Source organism: Globicephala melas, chromosome 18, assembly GCF_963455315.2.
Source record: "Globicephala melas chromosome 18, mGloMel1.2, whole genome shotgun sequence".
In the NCBI taxonomy this organism is placed as follows: domain Eukaryota; kingdom Metazoa; phylum Chordata; class Mammalia; order Artiodactyla; family Delphinidae; genus Globicephala; species Globicephala melas.
The window spans coordinates 8027673-8040709 of record NC_083331.1 but is presented as its reverse complement, the minus strand read 5'-3'; the positions used below and the strand labels follow the sequence as shown (position 1 = coordinate 8040709).

The window sequence follows — 13037 nt, the reverse complement described above, 5'->3', positions numbered from 1 at the left end:
TTAGGTTCATATCTTGTCTTTTAGTATTTAAATTCCTATCTTGTTCTGCGTGAGTTTGAGAGACTGGCTTCTTCCTAAAATCTGCCTGTGTACAATGAACTCAGAATGAACACTGTGGTGGACGAAGGGAAGAAGAACATGGAAAGGGTGATTATGAAAGAGACAGGGTGACACCTGACAGAAACTGGGCAAGGGAAAAGTGCAGAGGAGAGAAGATGATAGCTTTTTCCCTTCATGGCTCTCTCTTCCAATTCCTCTCTGAGTGGTTGACTGCTGTCTCTAGGGACTTTCACTGGCTGTTCTTCTTGGTGGTAATTCTCTCAAATTCTAGTCAAATCAACTTACACATTACCTGTATCCTAGGCTGCTGCATATGACTGGGCAGGATGTACCTCGCACAAGTACGGGGCACTGTTCACACAGCTGCTAGTGTTGAGCTGTGTAGAAGCCACACAGTACAAGGCTGAGGCCCTGGACGCTTCTTTTATGATGCACAAAGGTTGATGGGCTCCCTTCCTGCCCATGGGAAAGCCTCGCATCTGTGTTCTATATTCCACTTCATCTCCTCTTCTCAGAATCTCTCTCCATTATCTCCTTTCTCTCCTGTATTTCCAATATTCCTGTCTTTCCACTGGTTTTTCTGTTCACACTAATCTTATTCAATCATCTCCCATCTTCAAAACAAACAAATCAATCAACCAACTAACCAGTCAAGCAAGCAAGCAACTAACCAAGCAACTAACCAACCCAAATCCTATTCTAGTCACACTGGAACTGAGACACCCTTCTCTCTTCAAAGTTAAATTTCTCAGAAAGATCATACTAGCCACTGTTTCCACTTCCTCACCACCCTTTCTTCAGTTCACAGCATTCAGTGCTGCTCCACTGAAATCCTTCCCACTGGAATCACTAATGTCCTCTTTGTTACTAACACCAGACATATTTTATAGTCTTCATTTTACATAGTTCTCTGCAGCATTTGACACGGCCAACCACACTCACCCGGATGAAACCTTTTCTCCCTTGGCTTTGTGATGTCTCACTGCCCTGGTTTACTTCCTTCTTCTCCACACTCTCTAATGGCCCTGTCTCTATTCCCACCCATCTCCTTAATGCATTGGCTCTTTTTTTCTTTGTCAATATCCTGAATGTCACTGATATGCATTGGGTCAGAATCAAATCAATTAGAGAATTTAGAGGGACCTGCGAAGAGTTTCTAGTATTTTAGTTTGTCAAACAAGAACATTAAAAAAACCTAAATTACCACCATTATAATAATGATTATAAGAAAAACGGTATTTTATTGCTAAAAATTTGAGAGAATATATGCACAGAAGAAAAGACAATCCTTTGAAAGGAATACATTTAGCTTTACAAAAAAACGAACTTATTTTTGCTCACGGACTGGTGAAACTTTCATTCCTGACAGTAGTGGCCTGGAACACAGTGTCTGGAACTATGTGTGAGAAAACCAAATCTGGCAATGTTGACCAGAATTCTTCAGGGCAGTTAGCCCTCTGTTCTGTAACTCACAAATATTTTCTCCCAGTTTGTCACTTGTCTTTAACTTTGCTTACAACAGAAGCTCCAGAGAGGAAACGATCTGATCCTGACTTTAAAATAACTATGCAAACTAAAAACAGAAAACATTCTATTTTTAGAATATTCTATATAAAATATTTAAATATTCTATAATAAAACCCCATAGCATATAATATACTTAATGGTAACTTTCTGAAGACATTTAGTTTGAGGTTGGGATCAGGGCATGGATGTCCCTCATTACTACATCTTTTCAAGGCTGTCGTGGAGGACTTAGCAAATGTAGGCAAGGCAAGCAAATCAATCATATACAAGTTGCGAGAAATAAAACTGTCATTATTCATGAATGATATGAGTGTGAACATAAAAAATCCAAAATAATAAATTCTTAGTGCTAGAGAGTTTATCAAGGTTTCTGTAAAATCAATTTAATTTCTATATATCATCTACAAACAATTAGAAAGTGAAATGTTTAAAAAATACTTTTACTATAGCATCAACTGTGTCATATTTAGGAATACATCGAACAAAAGCCTGCAAGACATTTATGTAAAGTATATAAAATTACTGATAGACATTAAAGACCTAAATAAATGGAGTTAATTCTCTCAAACTGGGGAATTCCCTGGGGGTCCAATGGTAAAGAATCCGCCTTCCAATGCAGGGGATGCGGGTTCGATCCCTGGTCGGGGAACTAAGATCCCACATGCCACCGGGGCAACTAAGCCCGCGTGCCACAACTACTGAGCTCGCGTGCCTCAATGAGACAGCTGTGTGCCGCAAACTACAGAGCCTATGTGCCCTGGAGTCCACGTGCCACGACTAGAGAGAACATCTGCATGCCACAACTAGAGAGAAGCCCAAGCGCCACAACGAAGATCCCATGGGCCGCAACTAAGACCCGACACGGCCAAAAAAATAAAGGAAATAAATAAATAAAAATAAATAAATATTTTTTTTAAAAAACAGCCTTATGTATATATAATTGAAAAGCTGACATTAAAAAGAAAAAGACCTAAATAAATGGAGTTAATTCTTTTCTCAAATTGATCTATGGGTTCACAGCAATTCCAATGAGAATCCAGGAGTGTACGTGTATATATATGTACGTGTGCGTAGAAACGGATAAGCTGTTTCTCCAAGGCATATGGTGACGATAAAGGACAGGAAGGAACACAAGGTGAGAGAACTGTTTACCTGTATGTCAGGACTTATGATAATGATACAATAATTCAGAAAGTTCAGAAAAATACAGATACACACGGACATTTGCTTTAGGACCAAGTGGCACTGCAGAGCAGTAGTGGGAGTTAGTCACCTCTAAGTAGATTACGGATCTAAAGATTAAAGGTGAAACAATAGAGTTTCTGGAAGATAATATAGGAGAAAAAACTTATCACTTTAGGGTAGGATTTTAAGGGAAATAAACAAAATATGAAAGCATTAATCATAAAAGATAGCTAAATTAGACTATATTAAAATTCAGAACTTCTGTTAACCCAAAAATAAAAATAAAACAAAGTCACCATTAAGAATATGTAGAGGCTGGGCTTCCCTGGTGGCACAGTGGTTGAGAGTCCGCCTGCCGATGCAGGGGACACGGGTTCATGCCCGGGTCTGGGAGGATCCCACATGCCGCGGAGCAGCTGGGCCCGTGAGCCATGGCCGCTGAGCCTGCGCGTCCGGAGCCTGTGCTCCGCAATGGGAGAGGCCACAACCGTGAGAGGCCCGTGTACCGCAAAAAAAAAAGAAATGCATGCACATGTACACCAAGAGACTCAGACAGACAGCAATATTCACAGAAACATTACTTATAAGAGCCCCAAACTGGAAACAATACAAACGTCCTTGAAAAAAATAAGGTGGATAAAAATTGTGGTATATTTATCAATGGTATACTATATAATATTGAAAATGAAAAGTCATTCAAAGTGATTTCAGACCAAGCATAGCCAGTGAGCAGTTCTCCTTTACTTCTTTTTTTTTTAACATCTTTATTGGAGTATAATTGCTTTACAATGGTGTGTTAGTTTCTGCTTTATGACAAAGTGAATCAGCTATACATATACATATATCCCCATATCTCCTCCCTCTTGAGTCTCCCTCCCACCCTCCCTACCTCACTCCTCTACGTGGACACAAAGCACCGAGCTGATCTCCCTGTGCTATGTGGCTGCTTCCCACTAGCTATCTATTTTACATTTGGTAATGTATATATGTCCATGCCACTCTCTCACTTCGTCCCAGTATACCCTTCCCACTCCCTGTGTCCTCAAGTCCATTCTCTACATCTGCGTCTTTACTCCTGTCCTGCCCCTAGGTTCATCAGAACCTTTTTTTTTTTTTTAAGATTCCATATATATGTGTTAGCATACGGTATTTGTTTTTCTCTTTCTGACTTACTTCACTCTATATGACAGACTCTAGGTCCATCCACCTCACTACAAATGACTCAATTTCATTTCTTTTTATGGCTGAGTAATATTCCACTGTATATATGTGCCACATCTTCTTTATCCATTCATCTGTCGATGGACACTTAGGTTGCTTCCGTGTCCTGGCTATTGTAAATAGAGCTGCAATGAACATTGTGGTACATGACTCTTTTTGAATTATGGTCTTCTCAGCATATATACCCAGTAGTGGGATTGCTGGGTCGTATGGTAGTTCTAGTTTTAGTTTTGTAAGGAACCTCCATCCTGTTCTCCATAGTGGCTGTATCAAATTACATTCCCACCAACAGTGCAAGAGGGTTCCCTTTTCTCCACACCTTCTCCAGCATTTATTCTTTGTAGATTTTTTAATGACGGCCATTCTGACTGGTGTGAGGTGATACCTCATTGTAGTTTAGATTTGCATTTCTCTAATGATTAGTGATGTTGAGCATCCTTTCATGTGTTTGTTGGCAATCTGTATATCTTCTTTGGAGGAATGTCTATTTAGGTCTTCTGCCCATTTTGGGATTGGGTTGTTTGTTTTTTTGATATTGAGCTGCATGAGCTGCTTGTAAATTTTGGAGATTAATCCTTTGTCAGTTGCTTCATTTGCAAATATTTTCTCCCATTCTGAGGGCTGTATTTTTGTCATTTGTTTTCTTTTGCTGTGCAAAAGCTTTGAAGTTTCATTAGGTCCCATTTGTCTATTTTTGTTTTTACTTCCATTCCTCTAGGAGGTGGGTCAGAAAGGATCTTGTTGTGATTTATGTCATAGAGGGTTCTACCTATGTTTTCCTCTAAGAGTTTTATAGTGTCTGGCCTTACATTTAGGTCTTTAATCCATTTTGAGTTTATTTTTGTGTATGGTGTTAGGTACTGTTCTAATTTCATTCTTTTACATGTAGCTGTCCAGTTTTCCCAGCACCACTTACTGAAGAGGCTGTCTTTTCTCCATTGTATATTCTTGCCTCCTTTGTCAAAAACAAGGTGACCATATGTGCGTGGGTTTATCTCTGGGCTTTCTATCCTGTTCCATTGATTTATATTTCTGTTTTTGTGCCAGTACCATACTGTCTTGATTATGGTAGCTTTGTAATATAGTCTGAAGTCTGGGAGTCTGATTCCTCCAGCTCTGTTTTTCTTTCTCAAGATTGCTTTGGCTATTCAGGGTCTTTTGTGTTTCCATACAAATTGTGAAATTTTTTGTTCTAGTTCTGTGAAAAATGCCAGTGGTAGTTTGATAGGGATTGCATTGAATCTGTAGATTGCTTTGGGTAGTAGTCATTTTCACAATGTTGATTCTTCCAATCCAAGAACATGCTATATCTCTCCATCTGTTTGTAACATCTTTAATTTCTTGTGTACTCAGCAAAACCACTGTGTCGTTGGTTTACTAATTTCTTATTTCTTAAGGAGGGAGCGTTAATTAGCAACAAGACTACTTTATACCTAAACTTGTGTATTAATTATACTTTTTTGAATTTTACTGTCTACTTAGTCAGTATATTGATCATTAGATCAGCTATTCCCTTGCTGAATACTTAATTTGTCCTTATAACCCCCAAAAGTGAGAAAATAAGACTTCTCAGGTAGTATTAACATGTCGAATAATCCAAGTGAATCCAATTAACAATCCTGGTATGCACAAAGAGTATAACAAGGAATTAGCATCCCTTACAGAAAGAAAAGCCTACTCATATTTTGATGTGCTAAGTGCAATTAACAGTGTTTCCAGAGGTGTGACCTATGGGGCAGATTCATCAGACCACCTAGAATGCTTCTTAAATGTACAGAGTCCCACACCGCACCCCAGACTTGTCAGATCTATGGGGGGGCTAGAGTCCTAGAATCTATTCCTTTACCATCATCACAAGTGATTCTTAGCAATTCAGTAATTGCACCTATGTTTGGCTATGGCTGAGAGGTTCTCTGGTATGCTGAAGGTCAAAGGCTTCAGAGGATCAGGGCTGTGACTTGAACACAGGTTGGCTCACCCCTAAATCTAGCATCCTTGCCACTCTGCTGCCTCTCCTATCCTAACCCCTTCATGATTTCAAATCTCTGGTGTGTATGCCCTTTCATGTCCAGTCTCTGATTAAGCAAAATCTGAAGAATTAAAAACTACCTTCTTTTCTGAGCTTTGGGTCAAAGATGATCTACTGTGAGCAAATCCTAAATATGCTTCCCACAACATTTACTTTTCCAAAGATAGAGAAGACTGTTACTATGTTTTTTCACTGAAATATTCAGTTTATTGAAGAGAGAATCTCCACAGAACGTGAACAGAGAAAAAGCTGCTGTTGTGAGAGGAGCTAAGCCCACTTGGTTGACAGGAGCCTAGACTGGATGAGCAGTTAGATCTGGCTCCCATGCCTGTTTGAGAAAGTGGCTGAATGCAGCCTGACCAGCAGAGGCTGGGACCTACATGAAGCTACCTGCTGGGACAGAGCCCCTAACAATGCATGGGGGATGAAATGCCTCTGCTGACCACCTGAGGTTGTGATTTGAATATTGCCCCTTGCCCATGGCCAGTAGGGAAAGCAGTGGTGGTACCTCTGCAAACTGAGCATGAGATTTGGAACTGGATCACCCACAAGGTAAAATCCCTGAGATACTCATAAACTATGGCTCAGAACTGAACACTCCAGTGGACTCTGTTGAGGCAATTCTGAGACCACTCATAGGGAGACATGTGCAGGAGAAAAACCCCTCCAACTTCATGAAAACGTCCAGGCCTCCAAAATAGAAAGAATTCATACCTGGGGAACTGGGAGATAACATTATCTTCCCCTTATCAAACATATTCTATTAACACAGAACTTCCCTGGGCAAAAAAAAAGTGATATACCACTGATGAGAACAATATTTATTGCAACCTTAGTTTTTTTCTATACACACACATCTAGAATTATAGGGATGAAGAATTGATGCATGTGAACAAAGCACTTAAAAATGTTTCCTCTAATTCCACTATGATTTCTTTTTAATTAATTAATTAATTTTTGGCTGCGTTGGATCTTCATTGCTGTGCATGTGCTTTTTCTAGTTGTGGCGAGGAGGGGCCACCCCTCGTTGCAGTGCACGGGCTTCTTATTGCAGTGGCTTCTCCTGTTGCGGAGCATGGGCTCTAGGTGCACAGGCTTCATTAGTTGTGGTGCGTGGGCTCAGTACTTGTGGCACACGGGCTCTAGAGCGTAGGCTCAGGACTTGTGCCGCACGGGCTTAGTTGCTCCGTGGCATGTGGGCTCTTCCCCGAACAGGGCTCGCACCCGTGTCCTCCGCACTGGCAGGCGGACTCTCAACCACTGCGCCACCAGGGACGCCCTCCACTATGATTTCTTATATAAACCAAGCACATTCATTTTGCCAGATGAATGGTAAGTGACATTTTTACCAAACGAGGAAACCAAGCTGTTTTGGTTCTCAAACATACATATACTCCTAAAAAGTCTGTGCACTTATCATCATATAACTATGTACACAAAAACTATTCTTAGTTGATTGAATTTTATTCAAGCCACAACTTCTTAGGACGAATGTGCCATTTTTCAACGTCAGCTTATTTGGAGCAACATACCCATTTTCGTCTTTAAAATTCAGGTGACAGCCAATTTTGTCACTTCAAGTGAGAGTCCTTAAAAATCTTTTATTGCACCTGGTCACATTCATTCACAGTAAGATGAACAAATGAATAAACATCTGTTGTGAGATGTATTTAGTTAGTGCCTTTAGAGATAACTTATCTCAAATGGCCTTAACTTCTGGGTTTCTGATATTTTTCCTCTGCCCTCACAGCAGGCTCCATTCAGCCCTGAAGCAGGTGAGTTTCTTTTTCATTAGTGGTGCTGCTTTGGCCTCTCAGTATGACTGTCCTGCAATATAATTGATTTTCACAGCTATCGGCAGCATGGATATAATTGTGTGAAATTAAAATTTAGTTCAAAAACGTTTTCTTAAGTCACAGCATCCAAGTCGAACGGACATTACTGAGAAAGGACCAAGACGAGATTTGAACTAGTCCATTAGGGGGCAGTCAAATACTGTTCACGTCCAAATGCTGCTCCAGCCCTGCTTTTGATGACTACCTTTTTCAAGGTTAGCAAATTATTTGAATAAGTAGCAACTGGTAGTTATCCAGTAGCATTCTCAATACTTCATGCTTTCAGTTTCCCATATAAGCCCATGTTTTTTGGTTTGCAATACTGTTCATAATTAGTCCATAAAAAACTTTCTTTTGGAGGGAGTTTGAAGCTGGTTAACAAGGATACCCAGTGAATAAATGGATGATAAAATACATGAAAAAAGTGATAATAAGACATGTTATCTTTACTTATCAATTAATATCTGTAGCTTAAGATGGTTGTAACATTTATTCATTAGGCATGCAAGGGTGATCATGGCCAGAAGAGAAAAGACAATCATATAATTGTTAACTTTTCCCTTTGTTTAGATCTGGCCTAAGAATCTATCACAAATATTCATTTAAATTTAAAAAGCAATTTTTACTCTTACATAATTCTAAATGACTTTTCTTTGTTTACGATAAAGAGCCTTACTGCTTTAACTGTATAATTTTAACTGCTTTAACTAATTTAACTCTAATTTTATTGTGAAAAAGAAAAAAATTTTGTTAATATATATATAGCAAATTATTATTTTTATAAGTAGGAATAAGATACCAAAGCATTGGTTAACATATCTAACTTTGAAAATAAATGATTTTAAATATAAATTATCAATTGAAAATAATATAAAATTAGAAAGTAAAAATTTCCAGGGAATTACAATCAAATATCAGATTGATACTATGGATTTTAAATATGACATTTACTTAGAAATAAAAAAAATCATGTTTAAAATTTCTTTCCTTCTTTTTTTTTTTTGCCGTACGCAGGTCTCTCACTCTTGTGGCCTCTCCCGTTGCGGCGCACAGGCTCCGGACACGCAGGCTCAGCGGCCATGGCTCAGCCATGGCTCACGGGCCCAGCCGCTCCGCGGCATGTGGGATCTTCCCAGACCGAGGCAGGAACCCGTGTCCCCTGCATCGGCAGGCGGACTCTCAACCACTGCGCCACCAGGGAAACCCTCTTTTCTTCTTTTTTTTTAAAGAACACCATTACTTTGTGGTAAATCTTGAAACATTATTTTAGTAATAGATATTTTTCTTCTCATAAAGATTTTGTTTTTCTAAGGCAAATCAATTAGATGCATTACCATAAGCAAAAGTAGTTAAAACTGGTTAACTATAGTTACAGTCTTGTACATTAAAGAATTTTTTAAGGGCATAGATAACCTCTATGAAATGTGTTGAATCCAAGAACCTATTTTGTAACTGTCTATCCTTAAACATCATAAAGAAGTGAATATTATAAATGTGCATAGGGCATTAACTTCTGAGGGAAGAAGACCTTGTATCAAGAGTAGACTGCTTCCTACAACTGTATTACCTGCAAAATGAGTTCATAGATTGTTTCTCCTTAGATAACACTTAAGTTTTCATGTAAGAAAGATTAAAATATAAGACAAAAATCATGTTACATGTATTAAAATATTTTAAAATAATTTGCAACAAAGTTTTAGTATTTCAAATTCAAACAAATTTAAATATTAAAAAATCTTTTATCTGTTAGAAGTTCTTAAATCACTGCTCATAAATACTGCATTTTATTTCAATATTTAAAATATTCAGTTGACTTCATTTAATAAAATTAAACATTTTAAAAACCTAAAACGAATTTCTCAGAAAAGAAAAATAATTTTGAATTCTAACTTTAGTCTCAGAGGTTTATCAAAAGTCTTTAAGCAAGACTATGAACTTAAATACATTTTAAAATAATAATAATAAACCCAACATGCCTTGGGTATGATGAATAGATTATTTACAAGTGGACATGCTCATAACAAAACAAGTCTATATTTTTCTTTAAAACCAGGGGAAGATTAAATTTTATTTTATTTTTTCAGCTTTACAATAAAAATACTGCCAACTTGAAAATGAGCATTTTGGCTAAAATGAAAAGTTTAAAAATAAAAAACAGAAAATAGAATTATCTGAATAGGTAACTTTTGTCCATTTTTAATTATTTTATTTTACATAGGTTTGCTCTTAGGGAGAGATACTGATTTTTAGATTTGCCTTCGGCTTTGCAGGTCCCAGTTTAACTATGTTAACAACGAAACATAGCAACTAACAATTATATAAAATTTATGAACAGATTTCAACAGGTTGAAATTTCATAAGGCAAAATTTTAAGTTATTAATTGTCATACATTTTTTCAAATACTAAAAAAAATTTCTCCATTATAACTGATTTCTTCAACATTGTTTTTTAAAGCTATCTTATTACAATTTTAACAACATTTAAAGGCAAGTTTCCATGAAAAATTTGTTGCATCTAGAAATTGCTAGGATGGGACTATAGGCAACTAGTGATAATGACAATGCAAACTGGATGTCTGTTTATCAAACACTGCAATGAGTGTATTAAAAATATGATAGAACCAAGTAGAAGTATTCTGTTCTTTTGGAATTGCACTCATTCAAGCAAGAAAGCAGTAGCCTTACCTTTGACATCCATCAGAATGATGAAATGAAGTAGAAGGAACATTGCAATCAATCTGCGGCTGAAGAGACGCTTAATACCAGAAAAATAACAACGAGTTCACAGCAATTGAGTTGTTAGATGTATGCTCCTTAACCTCAGAAGGAGTTCTGATATAGTAACTTCAGTGCCTCCCCTGTGTCTGAGCATGCTCAACAGCTAGAACTTTACTGGCACGAGAGGAGACGGTCTTTGTCACTATGCAGCCTATCTTTTTCATTCTTTCTTTTTTGGTTCCATTTTATTTTAAATCTACAGTTGTATTCTGGGTCATTAATTTATTATAGTATGCACAGAGAGACATATATAAGACTCTGGTATTATTAGATAAGAAACATTTTTTAAAATCACTCTAAAAATATGTTCCCCTTAGAGCATGTAGTACAATTTGCTCTTAATTTAAATCCAAACATATACAGAAATTCTCAAATAGAAAGGGATATAGATTTACACTGAAAAGGTGACGAAACTTTTTGCAAGCGTATTTTTCATGCAATAAAAAAGTGACAAAAAAACTACTCACTGGCAAATACGTGAAGAACTCCTACTTCCATTCAAATGCACTTAAATGCTTTCAAATGACATACAGAAAGTAATAACTAAAATATACGGCCCTGTGTTTAATAGTTACTTATTGTAAGACATTCACACAATTTTTTTTTTTTTTTTTTTGTGGTACGCAAGCCTCTCACTGTTGTGGCCTCTCCCGTTGCGGAGCACAGGCTCCGGACGCGCAGGCTCAGCGGCCATGGCTCATGGGCCCAGCTGCTCAGCGGCATGTGGGATCTTCCTGGACCGGGGCACGAACCCATGTCCCCTGCATCGGCAGGTGGACTCTCAACCACTGCGCCACCAGGGAAGCCCTCACACAATATTTTAAACTTCATTTACTTCCTCTATAATCATATTCTTTTTTTAAAATGGATAATTTTATTCTTGCTTTCAATCCCATGTTGCATACCTATTAGAAAATATTAATTATAATTCAGTTCTTACATCCTGAAAGCAGCTTTTAAAACAGCATAGTTAGTGCAAGTTAAAGTATAGAAAGGGACTTTGGTTGTAGGATTCAGTTGATCCTAGTGTAATGATAAAGAGTCTACAAAAGGACATTGTAGAATTTTGTTGTCTATGAAATTCTGAGAAATGTCTATGTAGACATATGAAACATTTTGTAGTTCTGATTTGGACATAGGATTTTGTAAGGGAATGATACAGGTTCTCTTATATGTTGTTATTAATCATAGCAACACTGAAACAGCACTGAAAAACTATCCTGTGACAAATGGCTATTGTCATCACAAATCATAAGAGATGGGGTTTTCATTGCTCTTTCTTTCATTCCAGCCTTTGATAGAATAAAGATTCAAAGGGAATTTCAAATAGAAAATATTTTATTTATCACATAATGTAGTTAGTTCTTTTCTCTTTTAAGAAGTGAGCTAAATTCCCTAAGACTTTTTCCAGATACATTTAGATGTGTTCTCATCTTATTTTTCAAACCAAAAGAGAAAGCAACAAAGAAAATAAAGGAAAAACAATGAAAAGAAGTATTTCAAGGTTTTTTCTTATATTTCAAGCACCTTTTTTTCTTCATTAACCTCGAGGTCTTTTTGGATAAAATTTGCCTTAGTTCATGTAAAAAAAATTCAGAGTGATCAGTTTTTCTTACATTTTGTGTTCTACTAACAAGATGATGGGTGCTAGTTTCTGGTACTGAAACTTTAAGCATGAATTTTTAAGTGCAATTAAATACCACGAATTGCCCATCACAAGTTTATTTGAAGTTTAAATATATACTCCATGAAAACACAATTTTTGGAGAAAGAAGAAATGTCAAGATTTCAAAGAACTTAATTTCGATTTCTTCGTGAATATTAAGCCTTAGAAATAGATTTAAATTGTTAAAAAGTTGAATCACCATCCCTTTGTGTTAAGCTTTTCAAAGTTAATCTTTGAAATATTAACATAAAAAATTCAGAACTCCATAATTATAAATAATAGTTAAGAACATGTTAGGCTCATTCATTACTGGTTTCTAAAGACGGAGAGTGCAAGTACTGAAACGTGTTTCATTTAATACGTTTTAACTTTGATTTACTTAGTATGAGTGTCCAGCATTTGAACTGAAGCCCAAATGGTTAAAAGGTACACAAGGATATAATATATGTGTTTAAATAAGGGTGAATGGATTTACTCTTTCCTTGGAGACACAGTTGGTAAGGAAGCTCCAGAGAGGGCTTCATGCAGAGCTGAGAGGAAGACTTGTACAAACTGATTCATCCCTGGATATTAACTTCAAATTTGCACAAGTGTATTTTATTGATCCTTGCCTGAATCAGTTTATTCCTTCATTCCAATCTCCTGTGGGTAGCACTCATATTTTTGGCAATAACAGTATAAAAGCTCATATTAATATAGTATTTAATAAATAGCATAATTCAATAGAATTCTCGCT

General features: G+C 37.0%; 1 protein-coding gene across 1 annotated transcript in view; it reads right to left on the bottom strand.

Annotated features, from left to right (window-relative positions):
• Positions 1 to 10679, bottom strand: part of RXFP2 (relaxin family peptide receptor 2) — a 61598-nt gene extending 50919 nt beyond the window's left edge. The window contains exon 1 of the mRNA XM_030882121.2: positions 10543 to 10679. Coding sequence (XP_030737981.2) covers positions 10543 to 10585 — 43 coding nt within the window. The 5' untranslated portion in view covers positions 10586 to 10679. The remainder of the gene's footprint in view (positions 1 to 10542) is intronic.
• Positions 10680 to 13037: the final 2358 nt, after the last annotated feature.